The sequence below is a fragment of the Labeo rohita genome, chromosome 22 (genome assembly GCF_022985175.1).
Source record: "Labeo rohita strain BAU-BD-2019 chromosome 22, IGBB_LRoh.1.0, whole genome shotgun sequence".
Lineage (NCBI taxonomy): Eukaryota > Metazoa > Chordata > Actinopteri > Cypriniformes > Cyprinidae > Labeo > Labeo rohita.
The window spans coordinates 58639514-58658458 of NC_066890.1; the positions used below are offsets into that span (position 1 = coordinate 58639514).

Consider the following 18945-nt stretch of genomic DNA (forward strand, 5'->3'; position numbering starts at 1 on the left):
CCATTTAAACTCATTCAAACTAACGCGCTAATCATGCTATAGCAACATAATAATTTGCTAATCATGCTAGAATCATGTTACAAACTTGCTGATCGTGCTAGAAACACGTTAACAACATGCTAGTAACATGCTAATCATAATAACATGCTAGTAACATGCTAATCATGTTAGAAACATGCTAGCAACATCTTACTAACATACTAATCATGCTAGAATCGTGTTAGCAACATGCTAATCATGCTAGTAACTTGCTAATCATGCTAGAATCATGTTAGCAACATGCTAATCATGCTAGAATCATGCTAGTAACTTGCTAATCATGTTAGAAACTTTAACAATATGCTAATCACGCTAGTAACTTGTTAATCATAGCAACATGCAAGCAATTTGCTAATCACGTTAGCAACATGTTAGTAACTTGCTAATCATGCTAGAATCATGTTAACAACATGCTAATCATGCTACTAACATGTTAATCATGCTAACAGGACGTTAGTAACATGTTAATCATGTTAGAAACATGCTAGTAACTTGTTAATCATTGTAGCAACATGCAAGTAATTTGCTAATCATGATAGAAACATGCTAATCACACTACTAACATGTTAATCATGCTAACAGCACGTTAGTAACATGCTAATCATGTTAGAAACATGCTAGCAACATCTTACATACTAATCATGCTGACAACATGTTAGTAACTTGCTAATCATGCTAGAATCGTGTTAGCAACATGCTAATCATGCTAGAATCATGTTAACGACATGCTAATCATGCTAGAATCATGCTAGTAACTTGCTAATTATGTTAGAAACATTAATATGCCAATCGTGGTACTAATTTGTTATTCATAGCAACATGCAAACAATTTGCTAATCACGTTAGCAACATGTTAGTAACTTGCTAATCATGCTAGAATCATGCTAACAACATGTTAATCATGCTAACAGCATGTTAGTAACATGCTAACAGCATGTTAGTAACATGCTAATCATGTTAGAAACATGCTAGAAACATGTTAGTAAATTGTTAAAGCAACATGCAAGTTCAATCATACTAACAATATGCTAGTAACATGCTAATCATGCTAGCAAAAGGCTAGTAACACGCTAATCATGCTAGAAAGATGCTAGAACCATGTTAATAACATGTTCATCATGATAATTACATGCTAATCATGTAGAAACATGCTAGCAACACGATAACTTATTCATTATAGCAACATGCAAGTAATTTGCTAATCATGCTAGAAACGTTAACTACATTAATCATGCTAACAACATACTTGCAATATGCTAATCATACTAACACACTAGTAACATGCTAATCATGCTAGAAACATGTTATCAACATGCTAGTAACTTGTTTATCATGTTAACAACATGCTATCTATCCATCATCTAACAATTTCTATGTATCTGACAGACTAGCCTTCAAAACATTCAAGCTTTAAGCTTTTAAAAGTGCTAAACTTCAGTCTACTTCAAACTGTCAAACTTTTTAAATCTTTTAAAGCTTATTAAAACTTTATCTAATTATTGTTGATATATTGCTATTAACAAGTATATATTACTATAAAAAAACACACAAAACAGTTTTTTTAAACAAAGTACCATTCAGTTTTATTCACAATTTTAGAAACATTTTGCAGTAATAAATTATTATTAATCCACTATGATAACATATTTATTCATGTACATTATCTAAAACTCCTTTTATTTAATTTTACAGTAACAGTGTGAAAACATGAAAACAGTGACACTGGCTCAGAAATCTGAGAATTTGCTTTCCATTAGACTGTGATCAAAAGCTGCCGTGTTTCCAGATGTTTGTGAGCAGGTAAGCGCAGCTCAATACAGTCGTCAGCACAGTAACGACACACACAGTGACGATCATCGACGAATCACCGACCGGGATCTCCAGACTCACTCCACCATTATCCTGAATGAGACGCAAGCAAAAGACAAAAAAAGTTAACGACACGTGAACTTTGTTATATAATACATAATATATTACTATAAATCATATTATTATAACAATTGCATTATATTAACAATTTAGTTATTAACAACATACACAGATACTATAATTAAAAAAAAATATATGCAACGGTTTCACTTTATTAGCATTACCTCTAGATGCAAGATCTCTATCCATGAGCAGATGCTGTGGTTGCTGACGGTACATGGAGCATCAAACATTACATGACGTACACCAGGACTCAGTGTCTGGCCTATGATTCAGAAAAACACAGAAACACTCATTAGACATTTCTGCAGACAGGTGAGGTTTGATTCATTCATTGTTTTCGTCTGCAGTGTCTCACACTGGTCTGATCTAAGCAGAAGTCTGGGTGACTCAATGTCTACTTTCACCCATTTGCTGGAGTCTGACGGTCGGTGATATCGCCCGTGAACGGGAACCACAACCTCGTGTTTCCCAGAGAGAAAAACCAGCGCCGTGAAACCAGACGACAAATACTCTGGAGCTTCCAGATCAACCTTTGAGTCCAGAAGAACCTACAACACATTAAAACAGCATAAACAAACACCTCACATGCTGCATTTCAACATGAACTTATACAAAATCAATATAAACGGTGCTAACCTCCAAACCCGTGTCACGTCTTAGTGTTTCCAGCTGATATTCATCCATATAAACTCCACTGGGCAGCTTTTGGACTAGTAGAGCTTGAACATCATGATCTATTTTGCTCCAATGAACACTGTAATGAAGATCTCTATAACCGAAACATCATATTGAACCATTAAAACACCATAAACAGACACAAACACGTTAATAAAATTAAAAAGCGAAAGGAAACCTGTGAAATCCGGCTTTGGAAATCTTCATAGACATCGACACTGACTTTAGCCATTCAGATGGAAAACAATCTGATGAATGGAAAAATATAAAACACAAAAAGTTTTACATATTTGTTAAAAATCGATTACTAATTGTAACGCGATTATAAATACCTTCTTGTGCGTTTCCATGTTGGATAAAACACAAAGCAGTTGCTAATAAATAAAACTTAACCATGGTCGGTCATGCTGTAATCCCGGTGGGTTCACTTCCGGGTTTCATGACGTCACGCCGGCAGGGGGCGCTGATGAGCGTCGAGCGCGAAACTCCCTCAAAGCGGATTTCAACAGAAGAACCGTTACACCAGAAAGAGGAAGCTTGGAAACCTCAGTCAGACAACCAATACAGTAACGCTTTCGTTTTACGCTCAACAGCTGGTTTATTTACGAGCGAGTGCGTTGTGTTTAAATGTGAGCCTGCGCCTTTAAGAAAACCGGCGCGAATCAGGCAATTGATAATAATATTCCATTAGTCTTTGAGCGAAGCGACACATCTCACTGTTGCTATGGTTACAGTACTCATATCAGATAAATAGATAGATCGATGTATATTCCTAAACTCTATTTCTCGTGTGATTCTGCAGATCGAAATGGAAGTGTGAGTAAAAATGTCCATTGTAGCAAAGCGATGTGGAGTGAAATTTATTCCTCCTTCCATCATCCTTATATATGAGAACAAAAACACCAGCAAAATAAGGAAAAGAGTCATTCCTGTCAGGAATTTCTCTCAGTATTCAGGTGAGTATGTTTGCGATCGTTAAGCAAACGAGGTTTTGTAACTTAATGTAATGCATAAAAGAACCGTTAATTAACCGTTACTTCAAATTCAAATTAAATACTCTCTTAAAGCGATAGTTCACCCAAAAATGAACATTTGCTGAAAATGTACTACATCTAAGCTGTAGATGAGTTTGTTTCTTAATCAGATTTGGAGAAATGCAGCATTTCTTCACTTGCCTACACCAATGGATGTGAATGGATGCCGTCAGAATTAGAGTCCAAACAGCTGATAAAAGCTCCACAAGTAATCCACACCACTCCAGTTTATCACTTGACATCTTGAGAAGACAAAAACTGAAACAAATCCATCATTAAGACGTTTTTAGCTAAAATACAAGTCCTCCGTTGGAAAAGTCCATCTTCTGTTGTCTCGCACATCAAAATCCACCCACATACACTACCAGTCAAAAGTTTTTGAACAGTAAGATTTTTAATGTTTTTTAATAAGTCTCTTCTGCTCACCAAGCCTGCATTTATTTGATCCCAGAAAATTAGAAATATTTTACTGTTTAAAATAACTGCTTTCTATTCGAATATATTTTAAAACAATTTATTCCTGTGATTTCAAAGATGATTTTTTAGCATCATTACTCCAGTCACATGATCCTTCAGAAATCATTCTAATATTCTGATTTTCTGCTCAAAAACATTTATTATTATTATTATTATTATTATGTTGAAAACAGCTGAGTAGAACAGCATTTATCTGAAATAGAAATCTTTTGTAACATTTTAAATGTCTTTAATCACCACTTTAGATCAATTTAAAGCATCCTTGCTAAATAAAAGTTTTCATTTCTATAGTGTCTTTTTAAAAATGTAACAGCAAATCAACATATTAGAATGATTTCTGAAGGATCATATGACACTGAATGACTGGAGGAATGATGCTGAAAATTCAGTTTTGAAATCACAGGAATAAATTACATTTTAAAATATATTCAAATAGAAAGCAGTTACTTTGAATATTACTGCTTTTGCAGTATTTTGAATCAACTAAATGCAGGCTTGGTGCAAAAGTCTTCTTTAAAAACGTTTGATGGGTAGTTTATTTGTTTAGAGCTGTTTTGGCTTGTAAACTGCTTGATCTGCACAGATTTCTCTCCTGATTCCTCCACTTGTTAAGTGTTATTATGGATTACGGACTCGTATTTTCATTCAAAATGTCTTAATGATGGACTTATGTCTTACAAATGCCGTTTTCGGCTTCACAAGACTAACCGGATTATTTTTCGGATTACATTTTTGTAATGGACTGGAGTAGTGCGGATTACTTTTGAATTATTGTGATGTTTTTATCAACTGTTTCGACTCTGATTTTGACCGCACCCATTCACATCCACTGTTGAGCAAGCGATTAAATGACACAATCCAAATTTGATGAAGAAAAACGCAGAACTGTTGTTTTTAATACATGTTAATATAAAGTATTACACCTCGTTTCCAGACTGTAGTCGAGCAGCAGAGCGCCTGAAGCATCACGTGCGCCACAGCATTTACCTGGAGTCCGTTTCTTTGGCTCAGCTGGAGAGGCTTCATCTCATCCTCCGCGATCATCTGAAGGGTCTCAGCCTGGAGGAGAGTCTCGCCGCCAGACGGCGGTCCGACCCCAACGACGAGGACCTGAATAAACTGAGCGACGACGAGCTGAACCGCAGGAAGGCCCAGATGGACGAGCTGTTCGAGCGCAACCGCAAACACAAGGAGGATCCGGACTTCGTGTACGACCTGGAAGTGGAGTTTCCAGAGAATAGCGTGCGAGAAACGTGCAGCTGGGACGAAGAGCAGTCCGATGAAGAGTTTTAGAGACACTACAATGGATTTCAAACGATTCAGAATGAAAACACATGGAGAACTGATGCATTATGGGACTTCTGTTGAAATCTGATGATGACTTTGTTAAGTCTGTATAGTACAGACAACAAAATATTAATAAATACCAAATATAAACAGCACTCATTCATAGGCTTTCATACATATCAAATGACAGAGGAGATTTAATGGTAAATATTTATTTGTTTTTACGAAAAGCTGTACGGAACATCTAATCCATATAATTTCAGAGATAGTTAAACATGAAAAAATAAAACGCTACTTGATTGTCACACTGTCAACCTCGCGGATTCTACCCACTACTGATGACACGATACAAAGTACAGGTACGCGTGTTCAATAAGGTAGTCTCACGTCAATATGATAGAAGAAATAGTTCATGTTTTGTATTTGGATCACATACAGAATGATAAAATAACACAAGGGCAGCGTTAACACGCTTAATCTCGCTTTGGTTGATCCTCTGACAGTCTGTTTGCTTCTCCGACCTTTACAGCCACAAAATCGGCACTGAATCTGAAAGTGTTCTGGTCGTAAGCGCCAAGTCCGGCCAATTAGAAAGTGCATCAAAGCTGCTGGAGAAAAGACGGCAGATACTGCCAAAACCACACGTTAAAACATTCAGAACTGGACAAGTCGTTTTCTTCAGGATGGAGTTTGAAACGTGGTGGTAAAAAAAAAAAAAAAAAACATAAAAAGGTAATTGTGACTTTTTATCTCACAATTCGGCTTTTGTTCCTCGTAATTATGAGCTTATGTCTTACAGTTAATGAGGTATAAATTCTGAAAAGAAAAGAACTGATAAACTCACAATTGTGAGAAAAAAATCAAAACTGCGATTAAAAATAAAAAAACGTAATTGCGACTTTCAAAAAAAAATAAACAATTGTGATATATAAACTACATTTTATCTCGCAATTCTTTTTTGTTTTGCAATTTTTTGTCTTTTATAAAGTAACTGTAACGTCTAAGACAAAAACGAAAGAACTGTTAGATATAAACTTGCTATTGCGAAAAAAGAGTCGGAATTGTGAGACAAACTTGCAAAGGAATTTTATCTTGCAGTTATTTTTTTGTGCACAGAATGAAGTAAAAAAAGTAATTGCGACTTTTTATTAAAAAATTATATTGTCTAAGACAAAAACGAAAGAATTGCGAAAACAAAAATCGAAATTGCAATAAAACATAAAAAATGTAATTGCGACTTTCTATTCTGTGGCAGTAGCAAAAAAAAATTGCGAGATATAAACGAAATTTTATCTCACAGTTCTTTTTTGTTTCGCAATTCTTTTGTCTTTTATAAAGTAATTATATTGTCTAAGACAAAAACGAAAGAATTGTTAGATATAAACTTGCTATTGCAAAGAAGAGTCAGAATTGCGAGATATAAACTCGCAAAGGAATATTTTTTGGTCAAAATTCTTTTTTTGTGCATGGAATAAAAAAAAGTAATTACGGCTTTTTATAAATTAATTATATTGTCTAAGACAAAAAAATGAAAGAATTGTGAGAAAAAAAAAATCTAAATTGCAAAAAAAAAAATTAATTGCAACTTTCAATTCTGTGGCAGAAGCACAAAAAAAACAACTGTGAGATATAAACAAAATTTTATCTCACAATTCTTTTTTTGTGCACGGAATAAAGTAAAAAAAGTAATTGTGACTTTTTATAAACTAATTATACAATCTAACTCTAACTAGAAATGTAAAATATGTGGACATCTAAAATCGCAATTACATATTTTTATTTTTTATTCCACAGTGGTAACAAAAAACAACTTTTTTTGTACGACGGAATTACAAAAAAGTAACTTTTTTGTCTAATTATATAATCTAAGAACTAAAGAATTGCAAGATATGAAAAAAAGTTGCAATTATAATTTTTTTTTTTTTAATTTTTATACCATAGCAGAAACAAAAAAAACACAATTATGAGATATAAACTCAACTGTGAGAGTAACAAAGTAATTGTGGCTGTTTAGAAACTAAATGTATAAACTAACATATAAACTACAAAATTGTTAAAAACTTGTAATTCTGAGAACAATGTTTTGAATTGTGATATATAAAATTCGACAAAGAAAGTCAGTATTGTGAGATAAGGATAAAAAAAAAAATTGCAATTACCTTTATTTTTTATTCTGTGGCAGAAACAAAAAACAATTGCGAGATATAAACTAAAGAATTGAGAGATTTAAAGTCTCAATTGTGATTAAAAAAATCTTGAGTTATATATCTCAAAATTCTTTTTTTTTTTCTGCCACGGAATAAAAAAAGAAATAATTGCAGCTTTTCTATCTCACAATTCAGACTTGCCATACTACGAAAAAGGCAGAATTGTGAGAAACAAATCTAAATAGTTAGATTACGTTTTTTTTTATTTTTTAAGTTTGAGGCAGAAACAAGTTTCCACAGTAGTTAATCGCTTTTAGTTCTGCAAAATATTTACGCTAACACAGTGAAGAATAAAGCAGAATTTGACCGGGGAAAAACTTAAATGAGCACTTATGAGCTGCGTGAGATTTCGGGTTATCGTCTGAAATTACATAAGTAGAAACAACAAAACGTTGCACTTCAAACTTTCGCTTTGCTCGAACAACAAGTTGAGTTCCAAAGCAAATTGATAGTTGCAGGAAAAGTAGTCGCGTTATAAGTGCAAGAGCGGCAAATGCGAATTCTTAAAAGTTCGCAAAATCGTTCCGAACGACTTGTGCTGGGCTAAAAACATTTCATGAGCAAAGCACACAGACATGATAGTTGCTTGAAGCGTCGTAAAAATAAAATACATACTAATCAGTAAGTAAAGAGAAAAATATATATATCATATATAATATATCCTAGATTGTCTGAAAATGACAATTCGACAACACAGAATGAAACTTAAACAAATGGAAACATTTCAAGTACTTTGAAAAATAAAAACTTTGTTTCCTCGCGACCCTCATATAATTCATCATGGCCATATAAAGGAGTATATATTATCCTATTTTACTACTTAGACAAAATACATATATATATACATATATATGCATACGTATATATTCATATAGAAATGTAATCTCTCAACGTTACAAATGTGCATCTCATTTTTTCTTTCGATCCTGGGTGCATCGTGGACAGAACCTGGAAGAAAGAAACAAAGAAAAAAAGAAACATTGTTTTTCCATGTTTGAAACACAGATACAGACGGTTCCTCATGAAAAGAGTGACGTACCATTTCCCTTTGGGTTTCGTTGTCAGATCAACACAGGCGAAGTGAAACCACTCAATGGGACACTGTTAAGAAAAGCATTTTGGTTAAATTAATGCATTGAGAAAAGGCTAATAAACTGTTTAAAGCGTTAGCACGTACATCAGGGTTGTCGCATCCGATCATTTCTCCATATGATACTTGGTGGCACAGGCAGTATGTGGGCTCGTTGGGGTCGACGGGCATGTCTAAGACGTCTGACGGGTGAACGGGAAGGATGGATTCGGAGAACTCAGGGCTGCGGAAATGAGAAAAACAATGTAAATGTCACTTCAAACCTGTATTTTCGAATGAACTATACCTTAAAAGAACATCCTTAGGCCATCCAAGATGTACATGAGATTGTTTATTTATCAGATTTGAAGAAATGTAGCATTACTTTCTCACCGATGGATCCACTGCAGTGAATGGGTGCCATCAGATTTAGAGTCCAAACAGCTGATTAAACATCAAAATCCAGCCAAATATTTGTTTGGACCTATTTTGGACTGCTTATAAAAGGTGTTTGATCTGTGCAGATTTCTCTCCTTATTCAGATCAGACTAATTTTTCATTATGGATTAATTTTTCATTATGGACTACTTTTTTCCATTAAGGAAGGATTATTATGGATTACGGATGCATATTGCAGTTAAAAATGTCTTAATGATGGATCTGACTTTGCAAGATTACTTATTGGATTACTATGATGTTTTTAAATCAGCTGTTTGGACTGTCATTCTGACGGCACCCATTCCCATCCATTGTTGCGCAAGTGATGCGATGCTACATTTTTCCAAATCTGATGTTGAAACAAACTCGTCCTAATCTTGGATGGCTTTTCTGGATGAAAATTGTCATTAGTTTTGTTTCACCTGTTCTTCATTTTCTTTTTGTCATTCTGATGGCACCCATTCACATCCATTGTTGCGCAAGTGATGCGAGTGTTGAAATAAACTCGTCCTAATCTGATGATTTGCGTCCTCTTCCTTTCGGCCGGCGTTTTTCCTTTAAATTTCCTCGACCTCCTACCTCTGCGAAAGACAGCAGATTATCGGTTTTATTATGCTCGTACATCATGTTGACTATGACATGTGTTATATTTGGCCAAATCAGGCCACAGTCTGTCTTACTCTTGGCCGTTCTGTTGTCTGGACTTTCGTAGCCGCTAACGTCCAACTTTTCCTTCAGCTCATTCTCAAAGCGAGCGAGATCGGCGTCGAGCCTTCGGATGTGTTTGTCCACCTAGTGAGAAACAGCTTGGGTTTTTTAAATAATAATACCAAGAGAAAAATTAATGCAAAATGATTTCATGTGCAAAAACAGCAGTGATTGACTACTTATTTATTTATTTTATTGCATTTTTCTTTTTTTGGTATGTCTTTAAAATAAAATAACGTTAAAAATACTGTAATACATACTTGCATTTATATATTGCAAATTCTACAAAATTTCTAATTAATTTTGAGCTGAGTATAAAATACAGAAAGTTATATTTACTACAGAAAAAAATCTGATTCTGATTCTAATTTTGAGCTGAGCATAAAATACAAAAAGTACATTTACTATAATAAATCCGATTTTTGACCATAAAAGTTTTTACTCAATTATACACACAATTTACTATTATAAACATTAAACAATAAACATTCTATGATTTTTGACAATAAAACAGTTATCTTAGGGCTGAGTATAAAATACAGAAACTTAAATTTACTATAAATAATTCTATGATTTATGACAATAAATTAATTTCTACTCAGTTTAATATTTTAGAGGCAAGTATAAAATACATAAAATATATTTACTATAGAAGAACTATGATTTTTGTCAACAAAACAGTTTCTACTAAATTATTTTATAGCAGGGTATAAAATACAAAAAATTGTATTTACATTATAAAAAAAACCTATGAATTTTGACAATAAATCAATTTCTACTATATTTCTGAGCTGGATATAAAATAATGAGAAATTGTATTTACTACACATACAAATTCTATGACTTTTGACAATAAAACAGTTTCTGCTAAATATTTTAGAGCTGAGTGTAAAATAATGGGAAATTATATTTACTGCAAATAAAAATTGTATGATTTTTGACAAAAAACAATTTCTACTTTATTATTTAGAGCTGAGTATAAAATACAGAAACCTTGATTTACTATAAAATATTGTATGATTTTTGTCAATAAAACAATTTCTACTAAATTAAATATTTTAGAGCGGAGTATAAAATAATGGAAAATTATATTTACTATGAATACATAATCCGATTTTTGACAATAAAACAAGTTTCTACTCAATATTTTAGAGCTGAATATACAGAAACTTAGATTTACTATTAAAAAAACATGATTTTTGACAATATTTCCAAAAATATTTCATGGGGAAAATATTTACTATAAATATTTTATAATTTTTGACACTAAAAGAAGTTTTACTCAAAATATTAGAGCTAAACTTAAACTTAACTTAGATACCTATAAAATAAAGCAAATTTATATTTACTACAAGTAAATATTTTATGATTTTTGACAAAAAACAGTTTCTACTCAATATTTTAAAGCTAAGTATATAGAAACTTAGATTTACTATAAAAAAACTATGATATTTGACAATAAATCAGTTTCTATACATTTTAGAGCTGAGTACACAGAAACTAAGATTTACTGTAAAAACTATGATTTTTGACAATAAAACAATTTCTGCTTAATTAAATATTTAAGAGCAGAGTATAAAATTATGGAAAATTATATTTACTACAAATAAATATTTTATAAGTTTTGACAGTAAAAGAAGTTGTACTCAAAACTTTAGAGCTGAGTATACAAAAACTTAGATTTAACTGAGAAACCTATAAAATAAAGCAAATTTATATTTACTACAAGTAAATATTTTATGATTTTTAACAAAAAAACAGTTTGTACTCAATATTTTAAAACTGAGTGTACAGAAACTTAGATTTACTATTAAAAAACTATGATTTTTGACAATAAAACAATTTCTGCTTAATTAAATATTTAAGAGCTGAGTATAAAATAATGGAAAATTATATTTACTATTAATACAAATTCTATGTTTTGACAATAAAACAGTTCCTGTTGAATATTTTAGCTAATTTTAAAATATAAAAACAATTTCTACTCAATTACATTTTTTAGAGCTGAGTATATGGAATATTATATTTACATTTACAATAAAAAAATACTTTTTTACCTTAAAAAATGAATATTTTAAGAATTACATGTTCTACTCAATTAACATTTTAGAGCTGAATATAAAACATGGAAAACTGTTTTTACTACAACAAAAAATAATTGACAATAAAATACTTTAGAGAGATATTCAATATAGAAAATTTAGAAAAACACAAGTTAAAAATTCCCTGATATTTCCAGGTTTGATTAAAGTCACGAACATCTAAAATCGATTACTGACCATTTCGTACGTCTGCATGGCGAGCTGCACTTTGTCGTCGCTGTATTCTTTGCATTTGCTGAATCCGTTCTGAATCTTCTGCAGGTGCTCCACTCTCTGATCCGGAGCCAGATTTCGGACGTTTTTAATGTATTCTTCTGCAAGCTTATCGATTTCGGATTTCTTTTCTGCAAAAGAAGAAAAAAGCTGTCAAATATTCATCAATGAGCAGTAAATACAAAATCAAAACACATCCATCCACGTTGTGTTTTTGGTAATTCACACTAAATGTTCCAATGATGCCCAAAAATGCTCCCTAGACAGACAGCACACTATGATTTGAGACGGATCCCATATGTTATCTCACCCTCCGCTCTGTTATCGAGTTCCCGCATGAGTGTGAAGTTTCTCTGGAGCTCACAGGGCAGGTTTTCAATGCCTGAGGTCACACAAAAACACATCCATAGTTTAATATACTGTTTACATACATGAGGAAACTTCTGGATCGAGTCCTCTATTTATCCCAAAGCAGAAAACACACAGAAACCTGTCTGTTTTTATGAAACACATGTGCTGTTTATAAGCACACACATAAACTCTTACCAAAAACACACAAACAACATGAGTTTGTTGACTTAGCATGTTGTTAGCATGCTGGCTAACTACTTTCTGTGCTGTATTTACAACTTGCTGTGGCTTTACAGTAGATGTGCATATATAATGACCTAACAACTAAACAAAAGAATAAATTAGATTTACGCAGTTTGACACAGTGGAAATGTAGCTAATCAACCTGTTGGCTTACTAGCTGCACCCTGCTAATGCTAATCTGACATTAGCCACCAAAACATCCTCAAACTGGACGTTTCAAACCGCCTTCATCCTGCCTAAAACTACGTTTAATCCAGCGCGTTTGTCCCAAAATGAACTGTACTCACTATCGAGATAATGTTCGAGATAAATCGCTGTCGCCATGGTGACGATCTTCACTCGTTCGCGCTGTGTTTTTCTCCTCCGCCAGCCCGCGTGAGGTGGAACAACATTGGCATGTCATGAATAATTAATGAGGCAACTCTCCGCTAGTGGCTGATAGGTGACGCTTTTGAATGCCGCGTTTTGATTGGCTGGCAGTGGGGCTTGGCTCATTAGCGCTCTTTCGACGTCCATCGCCGTTGATCGATAGATGAAGAGAGGGACTAATTAAATATTTATTTATTTAGTGTTTTAATTAATTGTATATTTATGAAACAATAAAATGTATGTATTAAATATGATCCAGGTACTGATGTGTTATATTAAAGCATTTGTATTTGATCGTTAAATTCATAGAAATAATAAAATATTACAAATAATTACTATATTTGTGCATTTGGTTATTAATATGATAGAATAAATAGTCTGTATTACACTTAATAAATATGAGGTTAATAATATTTGTTTTATGTATTAATATTGTTTTACTGGCCAATAAAATATTATATATGACATTTTGCAGCTATATTAATTTACTGACATTGTACATGAATATATCTAGTAATATATTAATATATAATATTAATGTATTTTTTAGAACACATCAAAAACTTAAAAAAAGAACAAAAAATTAATATATTCATTTAATTATAAATAAACATTCATATTAGTAATTTCTTCAGTGCATTATCAAAACAAGTATTATTAATATAATTATTGTATAATATAATATACAAGATGAGTATTATATATTAATACTCATATTAAACTTTAATTTAATTATAATCATATAATTGATTTTTTTTATTTAGAACACATTAAACAATGTATACCAGAACCAGAAATGTGACATTTAATATTTTAATTTAATTATAAATAAAACTCTCATATTAGTAATTTAAGTGCATTATCAAAACAAGTATTATTAACATAATATTTGTTATGAAATATATGGACTTTTTTTGTTTTATAACATTATTAATCAAATAGTATCATTTATATATATATAATTTTATTCTGTATAATTATTTATCTGTATTACATTTATCTATTTTAAAAACTTCAAAAAATGTATATACACACTTATATAATAATATTTAATGCATTAAATTAAGATAATAAAATTGTAATATTAGTTATGAATGCATTAACATTTATTACATGTAATATGGACCTTTATATATGTATATAATATAAAATGTTATAACATAAATAAATAAATGTATAATTTATTAATTTAGAACACATCAAAAATGGAAAATAGCCCGAAAAATATCATATTTAATATATTAATTTAATGTTAAATAAAACATTAACATAATTATTAACTAGTCATTTCAGTGCATTATCAAAACAAGTTTCATAAACATAATATTTATTATAAAATATATGGACTTTTTGTTTTTAGAATATTATTAATCAAATACACATATATCATAAATATATCATGTTTTATACTATAATTTATTTGTTTATAATATATATATTAAATAGTAATTAAATATTACATTTATTTATTTTAAAAGATTTCAAAAATGTCATATAGACACAATCGTATAATAATATTTAATGCATTAATTTAAGTTTAAAAAATAATTTAATGTAATATTAGTTATGAACTCATTATCATAACATTAATTAAATGTAATGTGGACCTTTATATGTATAATATAAAATTCTATAACACCAATAATTATATTTATAATTGATTCATTTAGAACACATCAAAAATGTAAAATAGAACCAAAAATATCATATTTAATATATTCATTTAATTATAAATAAAAAATTAACATAATAATTAGTCAATGCATTAAAACAGTTTTATTAACATAATATTTATTATAAAATACATGTACTTTTTTATTTTAGAATATTAATAAGTAAATACACATATATAATAATTATATATAATGTTTTATAGTATAATTTATTTTGTTTGCAATATGTCAATAAATGAAAATAGCAGCAAAATGTTGTAAAATATAAATTATTTAAGTGCGTCATTAAAAACAAATATTAACCTAAAATATTTATTCAGTGTAATACAGACACTTGATTCTATCATATTAATAATCAAATACACAAATACAGTAATTATCAAATATATCAAATATAAATCTAAACGTTTAGAGATATCAGTAACTTAATATATTAATAAAATGATCATCTTCACCACACACATTTATTGTTCCATAAATATATAATTATAATATTATTTTATTTATTCAGTATAATATAGTTATTTTATCCTATAAACATTAATATTCATAAGCGAAAATACAAATATGTAAAACGATATGCAAAAACGCGGTGCCCACGTGACTCAGCTCTAACCCGGAAGTAGTGTGAATTGCTTTTACTTGCGTGAACAGTTTATTTTGAGACTTTCCTCCAGTAAGATCACACGTGCTTTACATCTGACACTTCAAACACACGAATGCACCTCTCACGGTCTCTGACACTATATGAATACACATATTAATAAGTCATAAAGTGTGTAACTGTGTGTTAAACTGTCGTCAGCAGCAGCATGTGTTGAATTAGATGGACAGATCAGAGGAGCGGGGTGCTGATGTTGACCTGCAGGCTCAGGTGAGACCCCGCGCGGTCACGTGATGTGTGTTGTGATGATGAGCTCGTGCGCTGATCTGGAGTGTGTGTGTGTGTGTGTGTTAGATCGAGGAGATCGAGGCTCTGTCGTCCATCTACGCGGACGAGTGGTGTGTGATCGATGAAGCGGCCAGAGTTTTCTGCATCAGAGTGTCGGATGACACGCAGCAGCCCAAATGGACGGTCTGTTTACAGGTGTGAGACTCGTGCATCAATACATGGGAACTAAATGTGTGCTATGAAAGTGTAATGTGTGTTCTGTGTTTGTTTGAAGATCATACTTCCTCCAGATTACCCGAGCTCAGCGCCTCCCGTTTATCAGATCAAGTAGGTGTGATGCTTTTGATTGTGAGTTTGGTGTTGGGAGATGAATGTGATTGATGATGGTGTTGTGTTGGCAGCGCCGGGTGGCTCAGAGGAGCAGACAGGATGAATCTGTCCAACAGTTTGGAGGAGATCTATGTGTGAGTATCAGTATCAATAAAAAAAATATGATTTATTCAGTGTGATATGAACATTTTTATTCTATCACATTAATAATCAAATGCTTATAATATTCTTACAATATTCTGTACTAATCTTACATAATTTTTTATTCGATCACATTAATAAAATGCATGAACTATTCTTGAAATATTACATTTTAATTATATATTATATTTTATTCTATCAAATTAATCAAATTCTTTAAACATTATATACTAATTATATATAATATTTTATTCTGTCAAATTAATAATCAAATGCTTGAAATATTACATATTAATTCTATATAATATTTTATTCTATCACATTAATAATCAATTGCTTGAAATATTATATGTTAATTATATATACTATTTTATTCTATCAAATTAATAATCAAATGCTTGAAATATTATATACTAATTATATATTATATTTTATTCTGTCACATTAATAATCAAATGCTTGAAATACTCTTGAAATATTATATATTAATTATAAATAATATTTTATTATATCAAATTAATAATCAAATGCTTTAAATATTATATACTAATTATATATTGTATTTTATTCTGTCACATTAATAATCAAATGCTTGAAATACTCTTGAAATACGATATATTAATTATAAATAATATTTTATTCTATCAAATTAATAATCAAATGCTTGAAATATTATATACTAATTATATATTGTATTTTATTCTATCACATTAATAATCAAATGCTTGAAATATTCTTGAAATATTATATATTAATTATAAATAATATTTTATTCTATCAAATTAATAGTCAAATGCTTGAAATACTCTTGAAATATTATATACTAATTATATATTGTATTTTATTCTATCACATTAGTAATCAAATGCTTTAACTATCTTTAAAGTATTATATACTAATTATATACAATATTTTATTCTGTAATAGTCAATTTAATGGTCAAATATAATTAATTTATTTAGAACACGTCAATAATTGAATATAGCAATAAAAATGTAATAGCTAATATATTAATTTAATAATAAATAAAGCATTAATATTAGTAATTTAAATACAATACAAATATTAACATTACAGCAGAAAACATAAATAGGATATTTATTTATTAATAATATAAAAGGACCATATTATATTGAATAAAAAATGTTATTATTATTTTTGCCTTTATATAAAATAAAATTGGTTAACATGGTCAAATATACTTGATTTACTTAATCACATCAATAATTTAATATAGCAGCAAAAATATCATAGCTAATATATTAATTAAATAATAAATAAATCCTTAATATTAGTAATAAATGTAACAAATTTTATTCAATATAATATGGTCCTTTTATATTATTAATAATCAAATAAACACATGTATCCTATTTATTTATGTTTTACACTATAATATTAATTAGCAAATATGTAATTTATTTACAACACATTAATAATTTAATATAGCAGCCAAAATATCATACTAAATATATTGATTTATGGTCAATAAACATTTAATATTAGTAATTTGAATGCAGTATTAACATAAATATTATTATAAACATAATATTTATTCAGTATTAAATGGTCCATTTATTTTAAAAATTAATAGTAATGTTGATGTATATGTAATATATTAATTATTTAATATCAATTTAAGCATTTGAATATTAATATAAAAATGTTAACAAGTTTTATTTAATATAATGTGGTCCTTTTATATTATTAATAATCAAATGTTTTAAGATATAATATTAATGATCAAATATAAAATTTATTTAAACCATGTTAATAATTTAATATAGCAGCAAAAATATCATATTTAATATATTGATTTTTGATAAATAAACCTTTAATCTTAGTAATTTAAATGCAGTTATTATATATTGTATGTTATTATATATGTAAATATATTAATTATACGTAATATTTTATTCTATAACATTAATGATCAAATATGTAATGTATCTATTTAGAACAATCAATAATTTAATATAGCAGCAAAAATATCATAGCTAATATAGTAATTTAATAATAAGTAAATAATTAATATTTGTACTTTGAATACAGTATTATAATAAATGTTAACTTAATTAATATGTTATTAAAATTATTTTATATTTATATTATTCATATTTCTAATATTCCTATTTATTCATTGCAGCAAAAATATCATATTTAATATATTGTTTTATGGTAAATAAACCATTAGTATTATTAATTTCAATGCAGCACTAAAATAAATATTATTAACATCATATTTATTCAGTATAATATGGTCCTTTTATTTTAGAATATTATTAATATATTAATTTGTTAAGAATATTATTAATATATTAATTTAATAAGTAAATTATTAATATTTGTACTTCGAATACAGTATTAAAATAAATATGTTAACAAATTTTGTGATCCTTTATATTATTAATATTTCTAATCTTCCTATTTATTTATTTATTTATTTATTTATTGCAGCAAAAATATCATATTTAATATATTGTTTTATGGTAAATAAACCATTAGTATTATTAATTTCAATGCAGTACTAAAATAAATATTATTAACATCATATTTATTCAGTATAATATAGTTATTTTATTGTAGAATATTATTAATAATAATAATAATAAATGTGATATATTAATTATATATGTTAATCTATATATTATATATTCATATATATTGTTGTAATACTTTATTCTATAACATTAATGATCAAACATGTAATGTATCTAATTAGAACATGTCAATAATTGAATATACGGCATGTTTATGAGTGATTT

General features: G+C 29.2%; 4 protein-coding genes across 6 annotated transcripts in view; 2 read left to right on the forward strand and 2 right to left on the reverse strand.

Moving 5' to 3' along the window:
• Positions 1-1615: 1615 nt before the first annotated feature.
• pigx (phosphatidylinositol glycan anchor biosynthesis, class X) lies at positions 1616-3135 on the reverse strand. Its single transcript, XM_051095083.1, has 6 exons — positions 2979-3135; positions 2825-2894; positions 2608-2740; positions 2327-2519; positions 2133-2233; positions 1616-1941 (listed from the first exon to the last, which is right to left on the reverse strand). The coding sequence occupies exons 1-6, from the start codon at positions 3040-3042 to the stop codon at positions 1804-1806; spliced, it is 699 nt and encodes a 232-aa protein (XP_050951040.1). The 5' UTR covers positions 3043-3135; the 3' UTR covers positions 1616-1803.
• A 13-nt stretch (positions 3136-3148) lies between these two features.
• Positions 3149-5784, forward strand: cep19 (centrosomal protein 19). Of its 2 annotated transcripts, none has more exons than XM_051095084.1 (3): positions 3149-3312; positions 3449-3602; positions 5092-5784. In XM_051095084.1, exons 2-3 carry the CDS (start codon positions 3473-3475, stop codon positions 5448-5450), a joined length of 489 nt encoding a protein of 162 aa, XP_050951041.1. In that variant the 5' UTR covers positions 3149-3312; positions 3449-3472; the 3' UTR covers positions 5451-5784. The 2 variants fall into 2 exon arrangements, with proteins under 2 accessions (XP_050951041.1, XP_050951042.1); XM_051095085.1 differs by having other exon boundaries at positions 3151-3212.
• A 167-nt stretch (positions 5785-5951) lies between these two features.
• Positions 5952-13166, reverse strand: ing5a (inhibitor of growth family, member 5a). Its single transcript, XM_051095086.1, is given in 9 exon segments — positions 5952-8599; positions 8691-8752; positions 8829-8964; positions 9581-9609; positions 9663-9739; positions 9839-9950; positions 12146-12312; positions 12492-12563; positions 13063-13166. Coding segments are annotated over 9 exon segments (732 nt in total). The 5' UTR covers positions 13100-13166; the 3' UTR covers positions 5952-8559.
• Positions 13167-15421: 2255 nt separating this feature from the next.
• impact (impact RWD domain protein) overlaps positions 15422-18945 on the forward strand; it is a 40658-nt gene continuing 37134 nt past the window's right edge. Inside the window, exons 1-5 of one of the 2 annotated variants that reach the window (XM_051094376.1) lie at positions 15422-15493; positions 15626-15691; positions 15776-15904; positions 15984-16036; positions 16111-16173. In XM_051094376.1, the coding sequence (XP_050950333.1) occupies positions 15644-15691; positions 15776-15904; positions 15984-16036; positions 16111-16173 (293 nt within the window). In that variant the 5' untranslated portion in view covers positions 15422-15493; positions 15626-15643. Of the gene's footprint in view, positions 15494-15622; positions 15692-15775; positions 15905-15983; positions 16037-16110; positions 16174-18945 lie in introns of both variants that reach the window. The other variant, XM_051094377.1, reaches the window with a different exon arrangement.

Bases quoted from the DNA above. Each gene is read 5' to 3' on its own strand.
- pigx (XM_051095083.1), bottom strand. From the start codon at position 3,042: ATGGTTAAGTTTTATTTATTAGCAACTGCTTTGTGTTTTATCCAACAT. The intron at 2,234-2,326 runs GTGAGACACTGC...TCTGAATCATAG, and splicing joins TCTGCTTAGATCAGACCAGT to GCCAGACACTGAGTCCTGGT. The intron at 1,942-2,132 runs GTAATGCTAATA...CGTCTCATTCAG, and splicing joins TAGAGATCTTGCATCTAGAG to GATAATGGTGGAGTGAGTCT.
- cep19 (XM_051095084.1), top strand. From the start codon at position 3,473: ATGTCCATTGTAGCAAAGCGATGTGGAGTGAAATTTATTCCTCCTTCC. The intron at 3,603-5,091 runs GTGAGTATGTTT...CCTCGTTTCCAG, and splicing joins GAATTTCTCTCAGTATTCAG to ACTGTAGTCGAGCAGCAGAG.